We start from the raw sequence: 18,374 nt of genomic DNA on the forward strand, positions 1-18,374 counted from the left end.
CATACAGTGATGTAGAGGTCACAGCACACGGTGATGGAGAGGTCACAGCACACAGTGATGTAGAGGTCACAGCACACAGTGATGGAGAGGTCAGAGCACACTGATGGAGAGGTCACAGCATACACATCTATGCAGAGGTTATAGTATACACATCTATGTAGAGGTTATAGTATACACATCTATGTAGAGGTTATAATACACACCATGATGTAGCCAGCTCTGCTAATACAGTGGTGAAGTAGTAAAGTGAAAATTAAGGGGCTGGGCGGTGGTGGCGCACACCTTTAATCCCAGCACTCGGGAGGCAGAGGCAGGCGGATCTCTGTGAGTTCGAGGCCAGCCTGGTCTACAAGAGCTAGTTCCAGGACAGGCTCCAAAGCCACAGAGAAACCCTGTCTTGAAAAAAAAAATTAAGGGTACACAGAGGGAAAGAAATCCCTTACTTCAGAATGTGATTGAAAGCCAGAAACTTCAACATGGCTTACCAAATCAAAATCACTGGTTAAGAACATACTGTTCCTGCCAAGGACCTGAGTTCAGGTCCCAGCACCCAGGTTGGCTCAGAACCCACTAAAGTCCATGCGTCTGGCCTCCCAGAGGACATGTACTCAATTGCACAGATCACCCACTAACATTCACAGTTTTAAAGACAAATAAACCTAGACAACGGTGTTAACAAACTTTGGGCCAGGCATTAATAACAGCACCCAGTAGGCAGCGGCAGGTAGATTTCTGTGAATCGTGTTTAGCTTGGTCTACGTAATGAGTTCCAGGCCAGTCAGGGCTACATGTGAGACCCTATGTCTGAGAGACAGACAGAAAGACAGACAGACAGACAGATGGTCAGACAGAGAGAGGAGAGACAAAGAGAGAATACAACTAACAACAAACTATGCTTGTTTAGAAGCAGCTAGTGGCCCTGAGTTTAACTGGCTTAGGATTCTCATCCTTCAACCACAGAAATACACTCAGGAAACCACCTTACAATTTCATGTGCAAAATGAAATTCTTTCCCATAAGAAAAATGAGTAAATAAGTTCATATATTTTTAGCTTAAGTTTTAATTTTTAAAATGTGTCCAACATTAAAAAAGCTTTTTATTTTTATTTTTTATATGTATGTCTGTGTGAGTGAAGTGCCCCAGGAGGCCAGAGACAGTATTGGGTCCTGTGGTGCTGGAGTTTCAGGTGGTTGTGAGCTGCCATGTGGGTGCTGGGAACTGAACTTGGGTCCTCTGGGAAAGCAGAAGGTGCTCTTAACTGCTGAGCTATCTCTCCAGCTTGACTTTGTTTAACCTTTAAATTGTGGAGTAAATTACATCTTTTAAACAATGTATCTTAGAAAGCCATACAATAATTATATGTTATATAATATATATAATTATATGTTAGCATATATGTATTTGGGCATTATAAGGACACATAGGTATTTTGAGAGGCTCAGCCACACTTGGATGTGTATTGTCTTCTGCTTACATGTGCACATGTCTAAGGCATGTGATCACTCGCCTCTGTTTAATAAACCAAGTCTGGGGGCTGGAGAGATGGCTCAGAGGTTAAGAGCACTGACTGCTCTTCCAGAGGCCCTGGGTTCAATTCCCAGCAACCACATGGTGGCTCACAACCATCTGTAATGGGGTCTGGTGTCCTCTTCTGGCCTGCAGGCATACACATAGACAGAATATTGTATATATAATAAATAAATATTTAAAAAAGTAATAAACCAAGTCTGCTTCCAGCTGTACCTTTGTGGGGTTCCAAAGGAGGCGATGGGGACTGTGGTCTGCTGGTGCCAATGCTGCGGTCCCCTGCTGCTGGCGGGAGGCTCTGCCTCACAGTTCCCTGCTGTGCTGTCCACTCCCCCAGTCCTCCAGTCTGTTCTTCAGTGATTGCTCTGAAAAGCTGTTTCTCATCCACCAGAATGTCTTCTTTCGGTTCCCCTTTGTTTTTCCTAGCCCATTCTTGGTACCCTGCACCCTGGCCAGGACAGAACAGAGTTACCCGCTTCCCCGTTGTGTGTGGTTTATAGAGCCCAAGATCCGGTTGCCTATTTTAGTCCCCATGAGGTGCTGATTCATGCTTAACTCCAGCCCTGGATGGTTGCCTCTTCCTCTCTGCTCTCCCCCTTCCTCTCACCCTTTCCTTTCTTTATTTAGTATCTGTTCTCCTCCCTCCCTGTCCTGCTCTATTGCTGCTCCCTTAGTCGGCTGGCACCTGATCTCCTATTCCCACATCTAGGGCAAGCTCAAGGTCCTGTCATCCTGGAGCTTAGAGTTAGCACTTGTTCCAAATACAGAGCAAAGGGGGAATCAGACCATGATGTGGTGAAACTCATCTTAGGACCTATAAGTGGATTTTCTATAGGGTACTTAATTATAAATGCAAGCATACAGTATGATAATCCATTCAGTTTTATTCGCCTTTCTGTATCTGGTTCAATAGGCTTACACTTGTTTTCATCACCTCCTCCTTTGCCCCAGGTGCTGGTGACCCAACCCAGAGCTTCTTGCACACTAGGGGAACCTCTATGGCTGAGCACCACCAGCACTCCTCTGCCCCCCTGCCCCCCCCCCCATACTGAGGATGAACCCAGGGCCTGGCTCTACCACTGAGTGATGACCTCGACCCTGCTTCCTTCTCGCTGACATCAGGTCTTATTACAGAGCTAAGAACCATCTTGGGAAGGCCAGTGGACTCAGGAAAGTGTTCAGTTGGAGGCCATGACCTGAAGGAAAAGACAGTTATGTTCTCAGTAAGTCACCTCTTTCCACGCCTTTCCTCAGGGCCTCTAGTTGAGTATGGCAGTGCACTGGATTGGTGGGGTAGCACAGAAAGCAGGTGTCATATGTGACAAGACACCGCAGTGTCAGTCACATGCCCAAGAAGGGCAAGGGCAGATCTTGACATTTCTGTGAGCCAAGATTACAGAGCAAGGCTCCAGAATGTGTCTGTTGGCTGGAAGGCACAGTGACGCGCTGTGTGTGTGGCCCCACTACTGGAATGGCTAGGCAGTGTCTTCTGCTAAGACCCCTTCCATAAGTGAAAATTAGGGAGCACTTAAGGAAGAGGGGAGGGCGCGTGCAGTGCAGGTTTTTCTGCAGCCCCACCCTTGACTTTGATTGAGCCACGTGTGTGCTTGATTCAGGTAAGAATAAACTGTAAACACACCGGGAGGTGTGTGAAGGGGAACTCTGGCTGAGGAGCTCCTGTGGGGGAGGGGAGGGAGTTAGGGAGACAGCCGCTTCCCCAGCCTGGGTTTTCCTGCCTAACCCAGCCAGTAAGGGATCGCCAGGGAATCATTCTCGGGAACTCACAGTATTCATCCAGGAGATGTAAGCAGAGACTCGAGTGAAGACTGTGGGCTTCCTGGAGACGTTACAGCCCAGGCTGGACACAAAGCTGGTGACTCCGTGCACAGAATACTGGCCATTCACCAAGCAGTGGAGGGGACCGCCAGAGTCACCCTGTCAGAAGAGGAACAGAATTCTAAAACAGCAGCTCACCTCCTGCCCATCTATGCACCCAGGTACACACATGAATACACACACGTGCATACACACATGCACACAGGCGCACACGTGTCCACACGCACACACATGCATGCACATACACAAGCACACAAGCATACACACACACATGCCACACACTTAAAAAACAATAACAGCTTAAAGTTCTCTGCACCACTGTGGAGAGGAAAGATAACAATAAGACATTGACCTCAAAAGTAGGAGGTTGAAATGAGTCCTGAACCCATGAGCTGAGGCAGGACATGAATGAGTGCTGCAGGGGTGGGGCGTGGGGGTGGGGGTGAAGGATGCGTGTTTAGAAAGGGAGGAGAGACTTCCATTGTGCAGGTGTAAAGGAAGTGGAGATCCGCCTGGCTTCCACGGTGGGAATAGGGGTAGGGCGAGCTGCAGTTTTAGCTCTCCCCTTCCACATGGGTTCTGAGGACTGAACTCAGGTTGTCAGGCCTGCTGAGCCAGCTTGCAGGCAGGCTAGAACGTTTGCTGCTCCCTGCACAGGTGGAACTGGATATGGACGCCATGGCTTCACGCAGGCTAAGCACACACACTCTCACTTTCCCCCTTCCTTCCCGCCCCACCCCCGCAACCCCTCTCTTTCTTTAGACAGGGCTTTGAGGGGACTGGAGAGATGACCCAGTAGTTAAGAACACTTGCTGCTCCTGCAAAGAACCCCAGTTCTGTTCCCAGCACCTACATGGTGACTTTCAACTGTCCATAACTGTGGTTCCGGGGAATCTATGCCCTTTTCTGGTCTCTGCAAGTGCCAGATATGTCCACAGTGCCCATACATGCACTTATTTTTAATTAATTTTTGCCTGGCGGAATTTACTTTTAAGTTTCCTTCTTTCCTCCCTTCCCTTCCCTCCTCCTCCTCCTCCTTCTCCTCCTCTTCCTCCTCCTCCTCCTCCTCCTCCTCCTCCCCCCCTCCTTATTTATTTTCGAGACAGGAGCCTATCCTGAAATTTTCTCTGTAGACCAGGCTCTCCTTGAACTCAACAGAGATCTGCCTGTCTCTACCTCCTGAGTGCTGGGATTAAAGTCGTGCACCACCACCACCTGGCTGAATTTATTTTTAATTTTCAGTCATGGGTATGTGCGTGTGGGTACCTAGGGAGGCCAGAGAGAGTCTGGCCCCTGGATCTGAAGTTATAGGTGAGAGTAGCTTGTGAGCCACCTGATATAGGTGTTGGGTCTGAACTCTGGTTCTCTGGAGGAGCAAGAAGCATACTTAATGACTGAGCCATCTCTCTAACCCCAAAGTGCGTGTGTACATGTATAAATACATACTAATATATTTAAGATATGGAGGCAGAGTTCAAAAGATTAGCTGAGATGGACATGGTGGCACATGCCTGTAATCCTAAAATTTAGGCATCTGTGAGTTTGAGGCCCTTTTGAGTTACATAGTGAGTTCCAGACCAGTTTGCACTATAGAGAGTGCCTCTAGGGAGGGATGGCGTGAATACAGTGAATGCCTGCTCTGGATCTTTCCACAATTCACTACTGAGCCTCATAGTCTCATTTGCCAACACAAGCAAGCAATACACTTAGCATCAATAAAAATTAAACTTAAAAAGAATAGCTCAGTTTGTAGGGTGCCTAAAGCAAGCACGGAGGCCCAAATTTGATTCCCAGAACCCAGATTTAAACAAAGAAAATAAAGCCCCCTGTAATCCCCGAGCTGGGGAGATAGAGACAGGCAGATCCTGGACTCTAATCTCTTTTGTGAATTATGGGGTAGTAAGAGACCTCGTCTCAAACATAAAGGTAGATAGCGCCTGAAGAATGGCACTCCAGGCCGTCCTTTCCCCGTCACACACATTTGCACACGCAGATAAACGCGTACAAAGAACTAGGGAAAGTGACCAAAAAATTCAAACTGGAGCTGATTCTCAAAGATCTCACCATAACCCCGACTACTAGAAAAAATGTTTTTAGATGACTGTACTCACACACAAAATAGCCAAATCTCTCCTACCCACACCCTAACAAACTAAGGGAGATAAGTTAAGATTTACTTTACGTGTAGGAGGGTTTTGTCACTATGTGCACGTTGGTGCCCACAGAGGTCACAAGAGGACATCAGGTCCCTTGGAGCTGAAGTTAGGGAGGTTATCTCTCCACTACACTCCCAACAAATTTTTGAGAATATTTCAGAACTGATGAAAGGCAAGGAATTGAGCATATATAATATTATCGCTTTATGCTAAATGACAAGATAAAAAAGACTGGACAAGATGGAGGGTGTGGCTGGAGATTTAGGTCAGAAGTTCTAGAAGCTGCGAAAGAACCCAGTGTGGATGTAAGCCAGAGAGAGCCACGGATCCTAGAAGGGGACTCGCTTAGGACTGTGAAAACCTCAAAGGCCCACTACCAGGGGGCTCTGCAGTAAGAAAGGATCCAGAGACACATTTGTTACAAAGACTTCTCTGTGTGGAGAAATAAAATGCTCAGTTCTTCAGAACTGAAGGCCTCTGGGAGCAGAGGCGCGCGGATTTGTTGGGGAAGGCTGGACTTGAGGAGTGAGCGGGGTCCTAGGAGCGGGTGCGCTGTGCGCTAGTCCGCCTCTCCTTTAAGGTCTTGTTGTTATCGTTTGTTTATATTTTGAGACAGGGTCTTACTGTGTACCCTGGTTGGCCTTGAACTCTGATGACTATCTGCCTCTGCCTCCCCAGTGCTGGACTAAAGGCGTGCGCCACCACGGCCAGTATCAAAGTGTTTACGTTTTAACAGTGAAAATTGGAACAGCAATGGCCACTTTACATCCTGTAGTTCTTTGGGTTCACAAAATCCTTTGATCCTTCTGTCCTAGCACAACGGCCTCCTGCAAACTTCCCTTCCTCTTTGACAAAGCTGGACCTTGAAATCAAACCGCACTCCTGTGCTGTTGCCAGGTGGGGGGGGGGGAACCCAGCCGGGAATTAACCCATCGCTTTTTAACTGGGTCTATGAGAGAGAGAGAGAGAGAGAGAGAGAGAGAGAGAGAGAGAGAGAGAGAGAGAGAGAGGCCTGTGCCAGCCTCATGGCCTGGAAGGACAACCCTTTCCCGCTCACGTAAACCTTTGCGCCTTCATTTTCTGTAGTCAAACTGACTTCCTAGTTCATGAGTAACCAGAAGCAACAAAACACAAGACCTGCCTGCAAACCTGTTCACGGGCAGGGGACACCCGTTGCCTGCAGCCTCCCCCTCCCCCCAGTTAGAGCTAGCTCCACCTGGGCTCTGGCTTCACCCCTCCCTTCCTTACTGGGGTCATGGCCGTCCATTATTCTTCTGGGTCTCCAGGACACTTTCCTCTCTGCCCATAGCCACTCACACTCTTCCTCCCATTGAAAGTTCCATCTTTCCATGACTTCTGTCTCTAGTGGGTCTGTCCTCTCCCTCATCCAAGGCTCTGAAGCAAGATCCACATTCCCTGAAGAATGTCTTTTTACCCTTACCTGTCAACTGTGCTTTACCCTCACCATCTACAGAGACTCTTGCGGGACAAAGAGCTGTCGTCCACCGCAGCTCCAGCTATGAGCTGCCCTGTCAGTCTCCCCCGGTTTTATAGATCTTATGACATGTTTATCTCTTAAGTCTACGTCCTTTCTTGGATCTGGGTGTGTTCTCTCTTCTCCACCCACCCCTGAAACACTCAAGCTTTTCTGTTCTTGTTGGTCTTTCTCAACCCACTACTCTTTCTTATTCTGCCACTTTTCCTTGGAATGAGGGATGACGTTTATTCCCAAGGGCATCTCACCTGGCTTTCTCTCCCAAGCTTTATTATTTTATTTTATTTCTGTTTTCAAGATAGCATCTCATGTATCCCATGCTGGCCTTGACCTGACTTTTGTAGCCCAAGATGATATTGGTGTTCTGAGCCCTCATCCTCTCCCTCCCCAGTGCTAGGACTATAGACGTCCGCTTCCGTGACTGTTTATGCGACACTGACGGGATCAGGACTTTGTTCTCCTGACACTGTGCTCACAGTTGAGGGAGTATCCTTTGGGTTTCTCTAGCCATCTCCGAAGGTTCTACCATAGCCAACAACAGCTCAGCAGCCATGCACAAATAGGTAGGAGGCTGGGTATGACTTGGGAGCCTCTGATCCTAGCTCACTCTAGCCGAAGGGAAAGACCGAGACTCCCCCTGGTCTTGTGACCCCAGTGCCTTCATCCATCGCCCCTTCCTTTGAGTGGCTGCCCCGGGTTTTCACCAGGTAGGTCTTTCCTGACTGGCAGACAGGCAGTGACTGTCCGGAGTCTCCATGTCACTCACTGTCTTTAGTCCCAGTGGTACAGCAGCACACTGGGGCCCACAGTGCCAGCACGCCACACTGCTGTGGTTTAATCCTCCCTGTGTTCCTAACACCCAGCACAGCTCCTGTATGTGAGAGACGTGCAAACGGACACAGGGTGAACTGCACTGAGCAACTGTAGTGTGGTTTATTGTGGATTGATCTTATCTAAGCAGAGAATTCTCTGCATTGTATAAGAAAGATTATAAAACTGCTTAGTGCCGGTTCCCGTGCCCTCCTGTACCAACTCCTGCAAACAGCCGAGGGAAGGGCAGCCGAGGGAAAGGCGTATAAGAAGAAGGGATAAACAAGAAAAGGGGTTGGAAGCTACCTTTCACACCGTTAACTACCACCATCCCCACAGGCCCAGCCCCACAGATACCATTAAAAGGATTTAGGTCACAAGTAACTTCTAAAGAACGTACACACACACACACACACACACACACACACACACACACACACAAACACAGGTGTGTTAGGCCACAGAGCAGCTTTTGAGGTAAGGATACTGAGCAAGGTATTTCCCTATTCCTTCCCACTTTGAGGTTCTGTGACAGAGTAGAAGGCTAAATCTGTCCTGGGTGCAAGATGGGCAAGGGACTGAGGGTGAGCAAAAGGCAGAGCATCAAAGGGGCTCACACCTGTGTGCACTCACCTGGCATCCGGAGCGAATCCCGTCCCCACCAGCACACACCATGGTCCTCTTCACCATGGGGCCCCAGTAGGAGGAGCCGGAGCAGATGGCATAGTCCACGCTGGGCAGGTAGGCCTGCTGCAGGGTCTGAGACACCTGCCCATTGGCTGAATGGAATGTCACATTGGAAGTCAGCACAGGGGAGGACTCTTCCTTTCACATCTCACCAAGACTTCCCACGATCTGGTTACCTAAACTTGGGGCTGGCTCCTCTCTGTTTGTGGCAGGTCATGGATTTCCCCCTCCCCCATGTATATGGCAGCCACAGGTTCTCTGTTCCCAGGCACTGACCCCCAGGCCTGCTTTTGCTTGTTTCTGCTCCTGGATAACTTAGCTAAGCAATAGCATGGTCTCCATAAATTCTGCCTGTTCTGCGGCTCACACCAGAAGTCCCACAGAACGGAGCAGGGCAAAGCAGAAGAGGCATTGGGGCCACCGGGCCCTCTCCTCACCCTCTCCTCCTTTCATTTTCTGGAATGCAGCCTCATTGCAATGCCCAGGCAGGCCTCAAACTCCCGGTCCCCTGATGCAGCCTCTCCTGTAGCCAGTATCTTGTTGCCCTTTCTCTCTTCTTTCTCCTCCTCCTCTTATTTCTCCTTCTCCTCTTCCTCTTCCACTTCTTTCTTCTACAGGGTCTCACTGTGTATCCATAGCTGTTCTGGAACTATGTAGGACAGGCTGGCCTTGAACTCACAGAGATCCACCTGCTTCTGCGAGTGCTAAGACCAGAGGCCTATGCCACAGCTGGTTCATTTCCTTCTCGTAAGAGCTGAGTTCAGGGGCTGGAGACTCAGTGGTTAAGAGCCCTTACTGCTCTTGCAGAGGACCTGAGTTCAGTTTCTAGCACCGATCTGGGCAAACACCCTCTTCTGAACTCTGCACTTCCTACACACGCAGACATATACGTGTACACATAGTTAAAAACAGTAAAGATGAACCATTTAAAAAAGAGCTGGGTACAGTTTTCCTTTATATGGCTCTTTTGAGTCTTGAAAGCCTTTGTGTCTGATGCTATTTCTGTAGGTCCTTAGAGTCCTTTCCTGGTACAGAACCACAGTGCTATTACAAGAATTGAGAGCTGGATTAGAAGTCTGCCTGTGTCTGCCCCTGGCTTTCCCAATAGACTGTGCTCAGGTAAGGCCTTGACGCTTCTCCAGGAACCCCACTCCTGCCTTGTGGCTGCCAGGCTTCTGGGCTATCCTTAATGTTTCCACGTTCCTAACCAGCTCTGACTCAGCTGTATCAGTGATTTGATCTGTGGTTCCCCAAGCTGTTGGTCTCGGGTATAAATGTCTAGGGCCACAGAAAAAGAAGTGCTAGGAGCACAGCGGTTTCATCAATCTCGGTGGTGTACGGTGGAAGTGTGCATGACTTACTTTGGGTTTTCCCCCAGCCTGTGATGTAGCAGGGAGTATTGTTAGCCAGGGTGCTTCCCTCCTGGGGCAGAACACCCAGCTGGACGTAGTTATTGAGTGGAACACTCTGGGCCAAGCGCAGCAGGGCGATGTCATAGCTGCAGGAGGAGAGGAGGTGTCTTACTCACGAGCAGGTCTGCGGTTCAGAGGATCCAAGTCCTGCTCCAAGCACCACATCAGATGCCTGAAACTCCAGCTCTATGCCATCTGATGACTTCTGGTCCTGCACACATGTGAACACATGTAGACACACACACAGGCAGACACACACAGACAGACATACACAAAGACAAACACACAGGTACGCGCGCGTGCGCGCGCACGCGCACGCACACACACACACACACACACACACACACACACACCCTTAAAGGAGGGGACAAACTTGGAAGCTGTTAAGCTGAGGTACATTAGGTGTGCAACAGCAGCACCTGTTGGTAGGATGTTGGAATTGCAGCCTGGCTCTGCTTTGCAACCTAGGTGGGTGGACAGCCAGAATGGTAAAAAAGCAGATGGCGTGCTCTCGGCTATAGACTTCTCAAACAGGTACAGCCCTTCTGTGACCACAAGTTTTCTTCTAGTAGTGTGGCTTCAAATACAGCCATAAGCATGTCAGGCAGGCACTTTACCACTGAATTATGTCCCCATTTTTCAGCAGACAGGGTTAGATGTTTTAGAGCCTGGGTCTTTTTGATCCCAGGCTGTCTTTGTTCTAGCTATGAGCTGACACTGACTTTGAACTCTTGATCATCTTGCCTTAGCCTCTCAAGCGCTTGCCTTAGAAGACTGCCCCGCCGAGGGCTCCCTAGCCACACGTTAGTGATTGCCATTCCAAAACTTTACAGCCACCTGGAGAAATTTCCTTGCCTGGTATGTCCAAGGATCTGGGTGCCTTCTCCTACACCAAAGCCAAACAAAAACCTAGCAAAATTTTCTTGTACACATGAAGTATATTCCATATGGTGAATAAATAGCAAAGACCAGACGAAGCACTGTGGTGCTATGTTCCTAGAATCCAGCACTTGGGAGTCAGGGTGGCAACCTCGGCCACAAAGTGAGTTCAAGGTCAGTTTGAGTTATATGAGAGACTGTCTCAAAATATCAAAACCAAATTAAAATACCGACCCCCAGAAAAACAGAGGTATCAAAACAGAAAATCCTCACATGATCAAGAGGAAAACCCATAACTCAGCAGGTACCCAGGTCCACGTGCTCCTGCCTGAGAAGCCAGCACACTGCCTGCTGCAGGACAAGGGGCTCTCACCAGGCTCCACCCACTACTCTACAAGGCCAGGCTATGGAAGCCAAACACCTTCAGCCATCCCTCTATGCCCCAGGCAAGCAAGTGGAGAAAACAGACCCAGGGGTGAGGCAGCCCCTGCCCCAGCCCACAGCCAGCTTAGCCGCCTGCATACCCTGCAGCCACGTTGTTCCTGTTCCAGTTGGGGTGCACCACAACCTTCTGCACACTCATGAACTGCTCGGTGCCATCGTTCTGGCTCAGGTTGTGATCTCCAAAGGCCACACGGAAAGTCATCTGGCTGGGGAGAGAGGAGGAAGCCTGAGGATCTCTCTTCCCCGCTTGGAGAAAGGGAAGAAAGTGGGTGACTGCTCAGGAGCTCAGCTTATCTGACCTAGACAGAGGAGGGAAAACGTCTTGGAAGGTGAGAAAAGGCAAGCCCCCCCATTCCCTGAAGTTATCGACTCGTGGCAGCAGAAAATACAATCCCTGCGCATTTTCAGTTCATTAAGCTAACAGTGTAGGTTGAATACGATGGTACTAGAAGATGCCTCGCTGTGGGGAAATAATTCTAGAGGTTTTACACACACACACACACACACACACACGTGTGGTATGTATGTTTGTATGTGTGTGTGTGTGTGTTGTTGTTGTTGGTTTAGACACTGTCTCATCCCAGGCTGGCTTCAAACCCTCAATCCTCCTGCCTTAGCCTCTTGTACCAGGGTTACAAATGTTCATCACTGTACACTGTCTAGACCGGCACCTCCTAAACTATGTCTTGGACCAGCACCGTTTGCATCACTTAGAAACTTGTCAGGGTCTGGGGAGATGGCTCAGTGGGAAAAAAGCTAACTGCGCAAACATGATGAGACACCTCTGACTTCAGCACTGAGGCGGAGATGTGTCCCAGGACCTCTCAGCCCAGCCTAACAAAAATATCAAGTTCCAGGTTCAGTGAGTGACTCTTTCAAAAAATAAGGTGGAGAAGTGATTAAGAAGACTTCCGGATGTTGACCTTTGACCTCGCAAATTCTCCTATGGGCAATCACACACCTGTATACACTCGTTCACGCATGCACGGCCCCCACTGAAATGCAACCATCAGGCTTCACCCCGAACTTGCCATATCATAACTCCGCTGAGTGGACCCTCCAATTGCTGCTTTCCATGTGACTGTAATATCTGTTCAGATCCGGGAACTGGACAGGCAGGATGGTTCAGTGGATAAAGGTGTTTGCTGCGCAAGAGTGACAACCTGACTTCTACGCCTGAGACGGGAAAATCAACTCCACAAAGTTGTCTTCTGACCTCTGTATGGATATCATGTCGTGTGCCCCCTGCATCATGCACACACACACACATCCACACACACACACAACAACAATACCAATAATGATAGTAACAATACATTCTAACTTTTTAAAAAGGAAACTTTGCTTGTTGCAAGGACCAGTACTGGATGGCGAGTCAGCATTTAAGTGTTTCCTCAGCTGTCAGCATTACTTTCCCGCTTCAGAGAGACTGAGAGAGCAGAGCAGAGGTCACACAGCCAGAAGATGCTGGAATAAGATTTGAATCTGAACCTGCTGGACTCCAAAACTTGTACTTTATACCATCCCTTCCATGACCCCCAAACACACGGGCTCGATGATGGTCCATTGCTAGTTCTGTCTGGAGAAGTCCAAAGGGGCCGGTCGCTTTCTGTTTCCTCACCTGTCCACACAGTGAGCAGCTGTCATGACCCAGTTTCGCCGGATGAGGGTCCCTCCACAGGTGTGGTACCATAACCCTCCATCATGGTACTGGAGGGAAATCTAGGAAAGAAGAAAGCATGGGGGGCTGGAGTCGCCCCTTTTAAAACTCCTGACATCATTCAAAACCAGCTCCCCACCCCCAAACCACCACTGCCCGATTGCACCAGACTGGCTGGAAGAGGCTATGTGGAATGCTTGCCCAGAAGAGGTATATAGTTGCTTCTGGGGTCAGCTGGACAGAGTCTCTACCGTTTGGTGACATTTGCTATGCGCACATGGGAAAGTAAAGTCACGGCAAGTGCCTCAGGCCTCTCTCCAGTAGGATGTCACCGCCCATGGGCTTAGAACTCAGGTTCTTCCATCATCTCCGTTCCAAAGGGAGCCAAGTGTTTCTCCTTCACCCGAGCCCTGCAGGTTCAGGTCTCCAGGGTCCTCCCTTCAATGTCTTCTAGAAGTACCCTGGCCTCGCACACCAGGGAGTACTTAGAAATGCCAACGGAATATTCTTTGTTTGTTTTCTCTTTGTAATCAGTTTGTGTTTTCTCATATTACACAATAGATCTACTTCCGAGAATTGGGTTCAGATTGCTATAAATTAAATCTAATTGTAATTGCGGTGATTCCTCCGGAAGCGTGGCTGTCGAGCAGCTAGCAAGCCAGCTTTATGTATTCATATCTGCAGCGAGTCGGGCACAAGTGTCCTCTTAAGGCTATGAAAACATGAGCCAAAGAAACTTCACGCCTCTGTGTTTTTGGCATGTGGGCCTTACACTGCGGAGTGGTGGGTACATGTGTGTTTTAGGGCATGTGGAGCCTTGTGGGTCCACCTGGCACACAGTCTGGAACTGTGTCGCGCAGGCCATCACAGGAATAACAACAGCTTGTGGGGTAAGGAAGTAACTCAGAGGAAGAACGTTTGCCATGCATGATGGAGTCCTGGGTTCAAGCCCTCATATTACAGAAGGAAGGAATGAAGTTTGGGTCACAAGTAAATCACTTACTATGCCTGATGGCCTGGGTATAAATCCTTGAAACCCGTGTAAGACACTGGTGTGTTCCAAGGGCATGTGCTCACCTATGTTTATAGCAGCATTGTCATAGCCAGAACCTGAGAACAACCTAAACGCTCCTCGACCGGAGAATGGATAAGAAAAATGTGGTACATTTACACAATGGAGTACTATACAGCAGAAAAAAGGACATCTTGAAATTTGTGGGTAAATAAATGGATCTAGAAAACATCATATTGAATGAGGTAACACAAACTCAGAAAGACAAATATCATACATACTCACTCATAAGTGGCTTTTAAACATAAAGCAAAGAAAAACTAGCCTATAATTCACAATCTCAGAGAACCTAGACAACAATGAGGACCCTAAAAGAGACATACATGGACCTAATCTACATGGGAAGTAGAAAAATACAAGATCTCCTGAGCAAATTGGGAGCATGGGGACCATAGGAGATGATAGAAGGGGAGGGGAGAGGAAGGGAGGAGTGGAGTGGAGAAAAATATATAGCTCAATAAAAACAACATAAACAAACAAAATAAATAAATAAATAAAATCTGCCCCCTCCCAAGAGTACAAGGAAGAAAGAAAGAAAGAAAAGAAAAGAAAAAAGAAAGAGGGAAGGAAGGAAGGAAGGAAGGAAGGAAGGAAGGAAGGAAGGAAGGAAGGAAGGAAGGAAGGAAACCGGTGTGTTCATCTCAGCACTCGGGAGGCAGAGGCAGGTAGAATCTCTGAGTCTGAGGTCAGCCTGGTCTACACTGCCAGTTCCAGGCCGGCTGGGCCTCATGGTGAGAACCTGTCTCATACAGCAAACTGAAGCCTGGACGTGATGGTGAGCACCTGTGATTCCCAGCACTCTTGTGGTGAAGTGAGAGGGGGAGACAAGAGTGAGAGGGATTTTTGAGGGGGTCAGTGAGAGAGCAAGGGGTTGGCACTAGTTTAGAGTATGCAGTGCAGCGGCAGAAGCATGGGAGGCCCCGCCACAAACATGGCGGGAGGCTCTAGCTGTGCTGTGGAACTCGGCACTTTCTGTGTCTGTCTGCCTGTCTCTGTCACACACACACACACACACACACACACACACACACACACACACACACACACCGGTTTGAGTTTCCTCACCCAGGTCTTTTGCAGTTCGAGTTCCACCTTAATTTGGCCCCACACATCTTTAAAATTCAGAATTAGACAGCAAGTGAGCTGCTGAAGATAAACCCAGTAGACATGTAAACTAATTTTGGGGGCTACACATTATTATCTCTTGTTTGGGTAAAATCCTGGGCAGGGAGAAACACCCACCTGAGATGGCCAAGAGTTCCTCTGGGCTTCAGCCCCTCCGACCACCCGTGCATTAGTTTCTGGAAAGTCCTGGGTGCTGTGTCCTTTGTGGGGCAGAAGAAAAGGCACTGATGACTCAGCGTGGGGGCAGCCGGGCGGGGGCGGGGAGCGGCAGCTGGGCTGTGAAGACTGTTAGCTTTGTCTGCAAATTCACAGCCCTCCCGAAACAGGCCCAGGGGCCCAGCCCTGAGTTGTCTGTGCCCCTTCTGTCTCTTTTGAAAACGGAGCCCGAGCCCCTTCTTTCTTTGGGGTGTGTAAGAACTCTGGCTGGCAGGGAAGGACCTTTCCCAAATCACCAGGCTAGGGGCCCACAGGTGCCTGCTCCTCCTGCCTCAAGGTCACCCTTCAGCTTGAGGAACCCCTCCCAGGCTTTGGCGGGATTCTCCAGGAGCTACTGACAGCCATCGAGCTGGCGGTGTCCTGCGGTTATGAGGGATGGTGGGGAACCCTCAAAGGGGCTTCTTTATACTTCTTGGCTCAGGCACCTGTCACCTAGCAGGCACCTGCGTGGCCAGTCAGTGCCCCTCAGTCCTGTGTGGCCAGTCAGGCAGTGCTCCTCAACCTTGCCCGTCTTTTGCCCTGGGAGAGTAAGGATTCTGCTAGGCGTGGCTTTGCACCTTCCTCTGAGAGAGAGAGAGAGCTGGTCTGGGCTTAGAGACTTTCTGATCCTGCTGTTCAAATCCCCCTCCCTTAGGACTCAGGCCAAAGGATCCACTTACCACACAGGACCAAGGAGGCGAGCACCAGGAAGCGCAACATGTTGCCGAGAAGGTAGCCCACTGCCCCTTGCCATGAGGCAAGCCCTCTTTATACCCCTCTTATCAGCAGCTTTGCTGACCTTCCTGCTGCCAGCTGGGCAGGGCTGTGGGTAGCGGGCGGGAAAGCACAGGTGACATGTCAGTCCAAAGGGAAAGTGTTCAACTCGGCTATCTGCTCTTCAAAGACAGAGCAAGGTTGGCACGCAGTTAGCCTGTTTCACTTGAAAAGCATCCAGAAATCCTTTTTTTTTTTTTTTTTTTTTTGAGAAGATGGAGAGAGCACCATGGAGATGGCTGAGAGGGTTAACAGCCTTTGCCACCAAACTGTTGACCCCAGTTCAGGAGTGTCCCTTGCAGAGAGGGTCAAGACCCAGAGAACAAACATGTGATCTTTCTGGTTCTCCTTTCCCCTCTCCATGGCTTCCCCATCTTTCTCCCAGGAAGCCTGAAGGGCCACCCGGGAGCGCTGGCACCCATTAAACCTGGGCTTCTTCTAATTGGGTTTTATTTGGATTATTGCATCGGCGGAGAGCCCTACCAGGCCACAAAAACTTTACAGTGCCTAAGAGAAAGCTTGAGATCCTCCTCTTGTGTATAGTCCACCATCACAGAATCCAACGTCTTTAAGGGCAGGACCAACTCTGTTCTTGGCCTGGCCCAGAGAAACCCTGCTCCCTGTCCGCATGCACTTGAAAACCAGCCTCCTCCTGGAGTGGTGGCTCACATCTACAATTCTAGAGCTTAGAGGAGGTAGGAGGATGGGGAGGGGTTCTGGGTCAGCTTGGGCTCAATGAGACCCTTTCCCAAAGAAACAAAAACCGAAACTCTAGTAAACTCTTGGATTCCATTCAAACCCCCACAATTGGCACTTCATCCTTAAACTGACCAGCCTTTCTTTTTTCTTTGAGGTAGGGTCTGGTTTTGAACTCCGATTCTTCTCCCTCCACTTGCTGAGGTTATAGGTGCCCACCACCACACCATAGCTGCTTCAGACTCTCTCCGACTCATTTGTAGGTTTAGGCATAGACAGTGACCTTGGTTGGCTTTATTATTCCTTTAAAAACGGCGGTGGCGTGGGTGTGTGGACAAACACAGGATAGGCGAGACGCAAAAGGAAGAGACGGGACACGCGGCTCCCACGTGGGTGCACTTTAATGGGGAGAGGGGAACACAAGAAGGGATGGGATGTGCAGACACACAAGGGTGGGGGGTGAGAGAGAACGAGACCTCGTGGAGGCTCGCTTTTAACGGGGGGTGCAAGGTTATCTGGGAGACCCGCACCTGGGCACGCCCGGCGCACAGGTGACGGTAATCCAGGAGAAGTCTGGGAGCTGTAGTTTCCAAGGGAATAACAGGCTTCAACATCAAGACATCTTTTTTGTTTGTTTGTTTGTTTATTTTTGTATTCCCAAATAAGCCATTCCAAATCCTAGGATTTCCTCCTCCTCCTCCTCCTCCTCCTCCTCCTCCTCCTCCTCCTCCTCCTCCTCCTCCTCCTCTTCTTTAATTTTTGTTTTGTTTTAAGACAGGGTTTCCTTATTTAGTCATGGCTATCCTGAAACTTGATCTGTAGACCAGGTTGGCCTCGATCTCATGGAGATTTGTTCTCCTGCCTCTGCCTCCTGAACACTGGGATTAAAGGTGTGGACCACCACTGCTGGGCTGGAACACATCCTTTTCAATTGAGCAGAGATGTGGGGCTGTGGTTTGTGGTGCAGTTTACCACAAAACTTCATGGCTGGTCATAAAATTCCCACAAAGTTCAGAAAAGGCCCAGTTGACACAGAGGAAGTTTGAATGAATTGGCTCTAATGGTGGAAAAACTATTATTAGATCCTGATTTGTTGATTTATCTGGTGATTCACTTAAAGCCTGTTTGTGCCGCCTGTTTGACAGGCATGACGTCACTGCTACCTGAACAGAATGACCTGGAGAAACCACTGAAGAGTGGGTCACCTCTAACAGCCGTCTGTGGGCTCCTGGGAACCCTGCTCGCTTGCCAGTTCTGCCTTGTGGTTCTAGAATATAAAAACTGACCCCAGGATGAGAGGCCTTTCGGGAGCTCTCCTGGCTTTGGTCCCAGGTGACATCTCTCCCCTTCCCACTGGTGTCAGAGCACTTTTCCCGGAAAGCTTTCCGAAGCAACGGTACAATGACACCCGAGAAACAGGACAGACCCGTGATCCTGGCATGAGGCGAGGGAGGCAGGATGGAGAGTTGGAGGCCAGTTTCTGTCTGGAGAAGAGGAGCTGAGGGAGGAAGGGAGGGGAGTCACAGGGAAGAAAATCGAGCCTTTGGTTTTCTTTGTTATTTTTTCTTTTCCCATACTGACTTTCTCCTTCCTTCCTTCCTTCCT

At 49.3% G+C, this 18,374-nt stretch overlaps 2 protein-coding genes across 3 annotated transcripts in view; both read right to left on the bottom strand.

Moving 5' to 3' along the window:
* The window catches only part of Bin2 (bridging integrator 2), a 39,283-nt gene extending 37,207 nt beyond the window's left edge, over nucleotides 1-2,076 (bottom strand). The window contains exon 1 of one of the 2 annotated variants that reach the window (XM_050122438.1): nucleotides 1,745-2,076. The gene's annotated coding sequence lies outside the window, so the exon portion shown is untranslated. The remainder of the gene's footprint in view (nucleotides 1-1,744) is intronic. The other variant, XM_050122437.1, reaches the window with a different exon arrangement.
* Nucleotides 2,077-2,385: 309 nt separating this feature from the next.
* On the bottom strand, nucleotides 2,386-16,162 carry Cela1 (chymotrypsin like elastase 1). The gene is made up of 8 exons (XM_050122439.1): nucleotides 15,980-16,162; nucleotides 15,222-15,304; nucleotides 12,869-12,969; nucleotides 11,328-11,453; nucleotides 9,874-10,010; nucleotides 8,459-8,604; nucleotides 3,314-3,463; nucleotides 2,386-2,724 (listed from the first exon to the last, which is right to left on the bottom strand). The coding sequence occupies exons 1-8, from the start codon at nucleotides 16,017-16,019 to the stop codon at nucleotides 2,707-2,709; spliced, it is 801 nt and encodes a 266-aa protein (XP_049978396.1). The 5' UTR covers nucleotides 16,020-16,162; the 3' UTR covers nucleotides 2,386-2,706.
* Between the last annotated feature and the right edge of the window lie 2,212 nt (nucleotides 16,163-18,374).

This window comes from Alexandromys fortis, unplaced genomic scaffold (genome assembly GCF_014885135.2).
Source record: "Alexandromys fortis isolate MF-2015 unplaced genomic scaffold, M_Fortis_MF-2015_v1.1 scaffold_216, whole genome shotgun sequence".
Classification (NCBI taxonomy): Eukaryota; Metazoa; Chordata; class Mammalia; order Rodentia; family Cricetidae; genus Alexandromys; species Alexandromys fortis.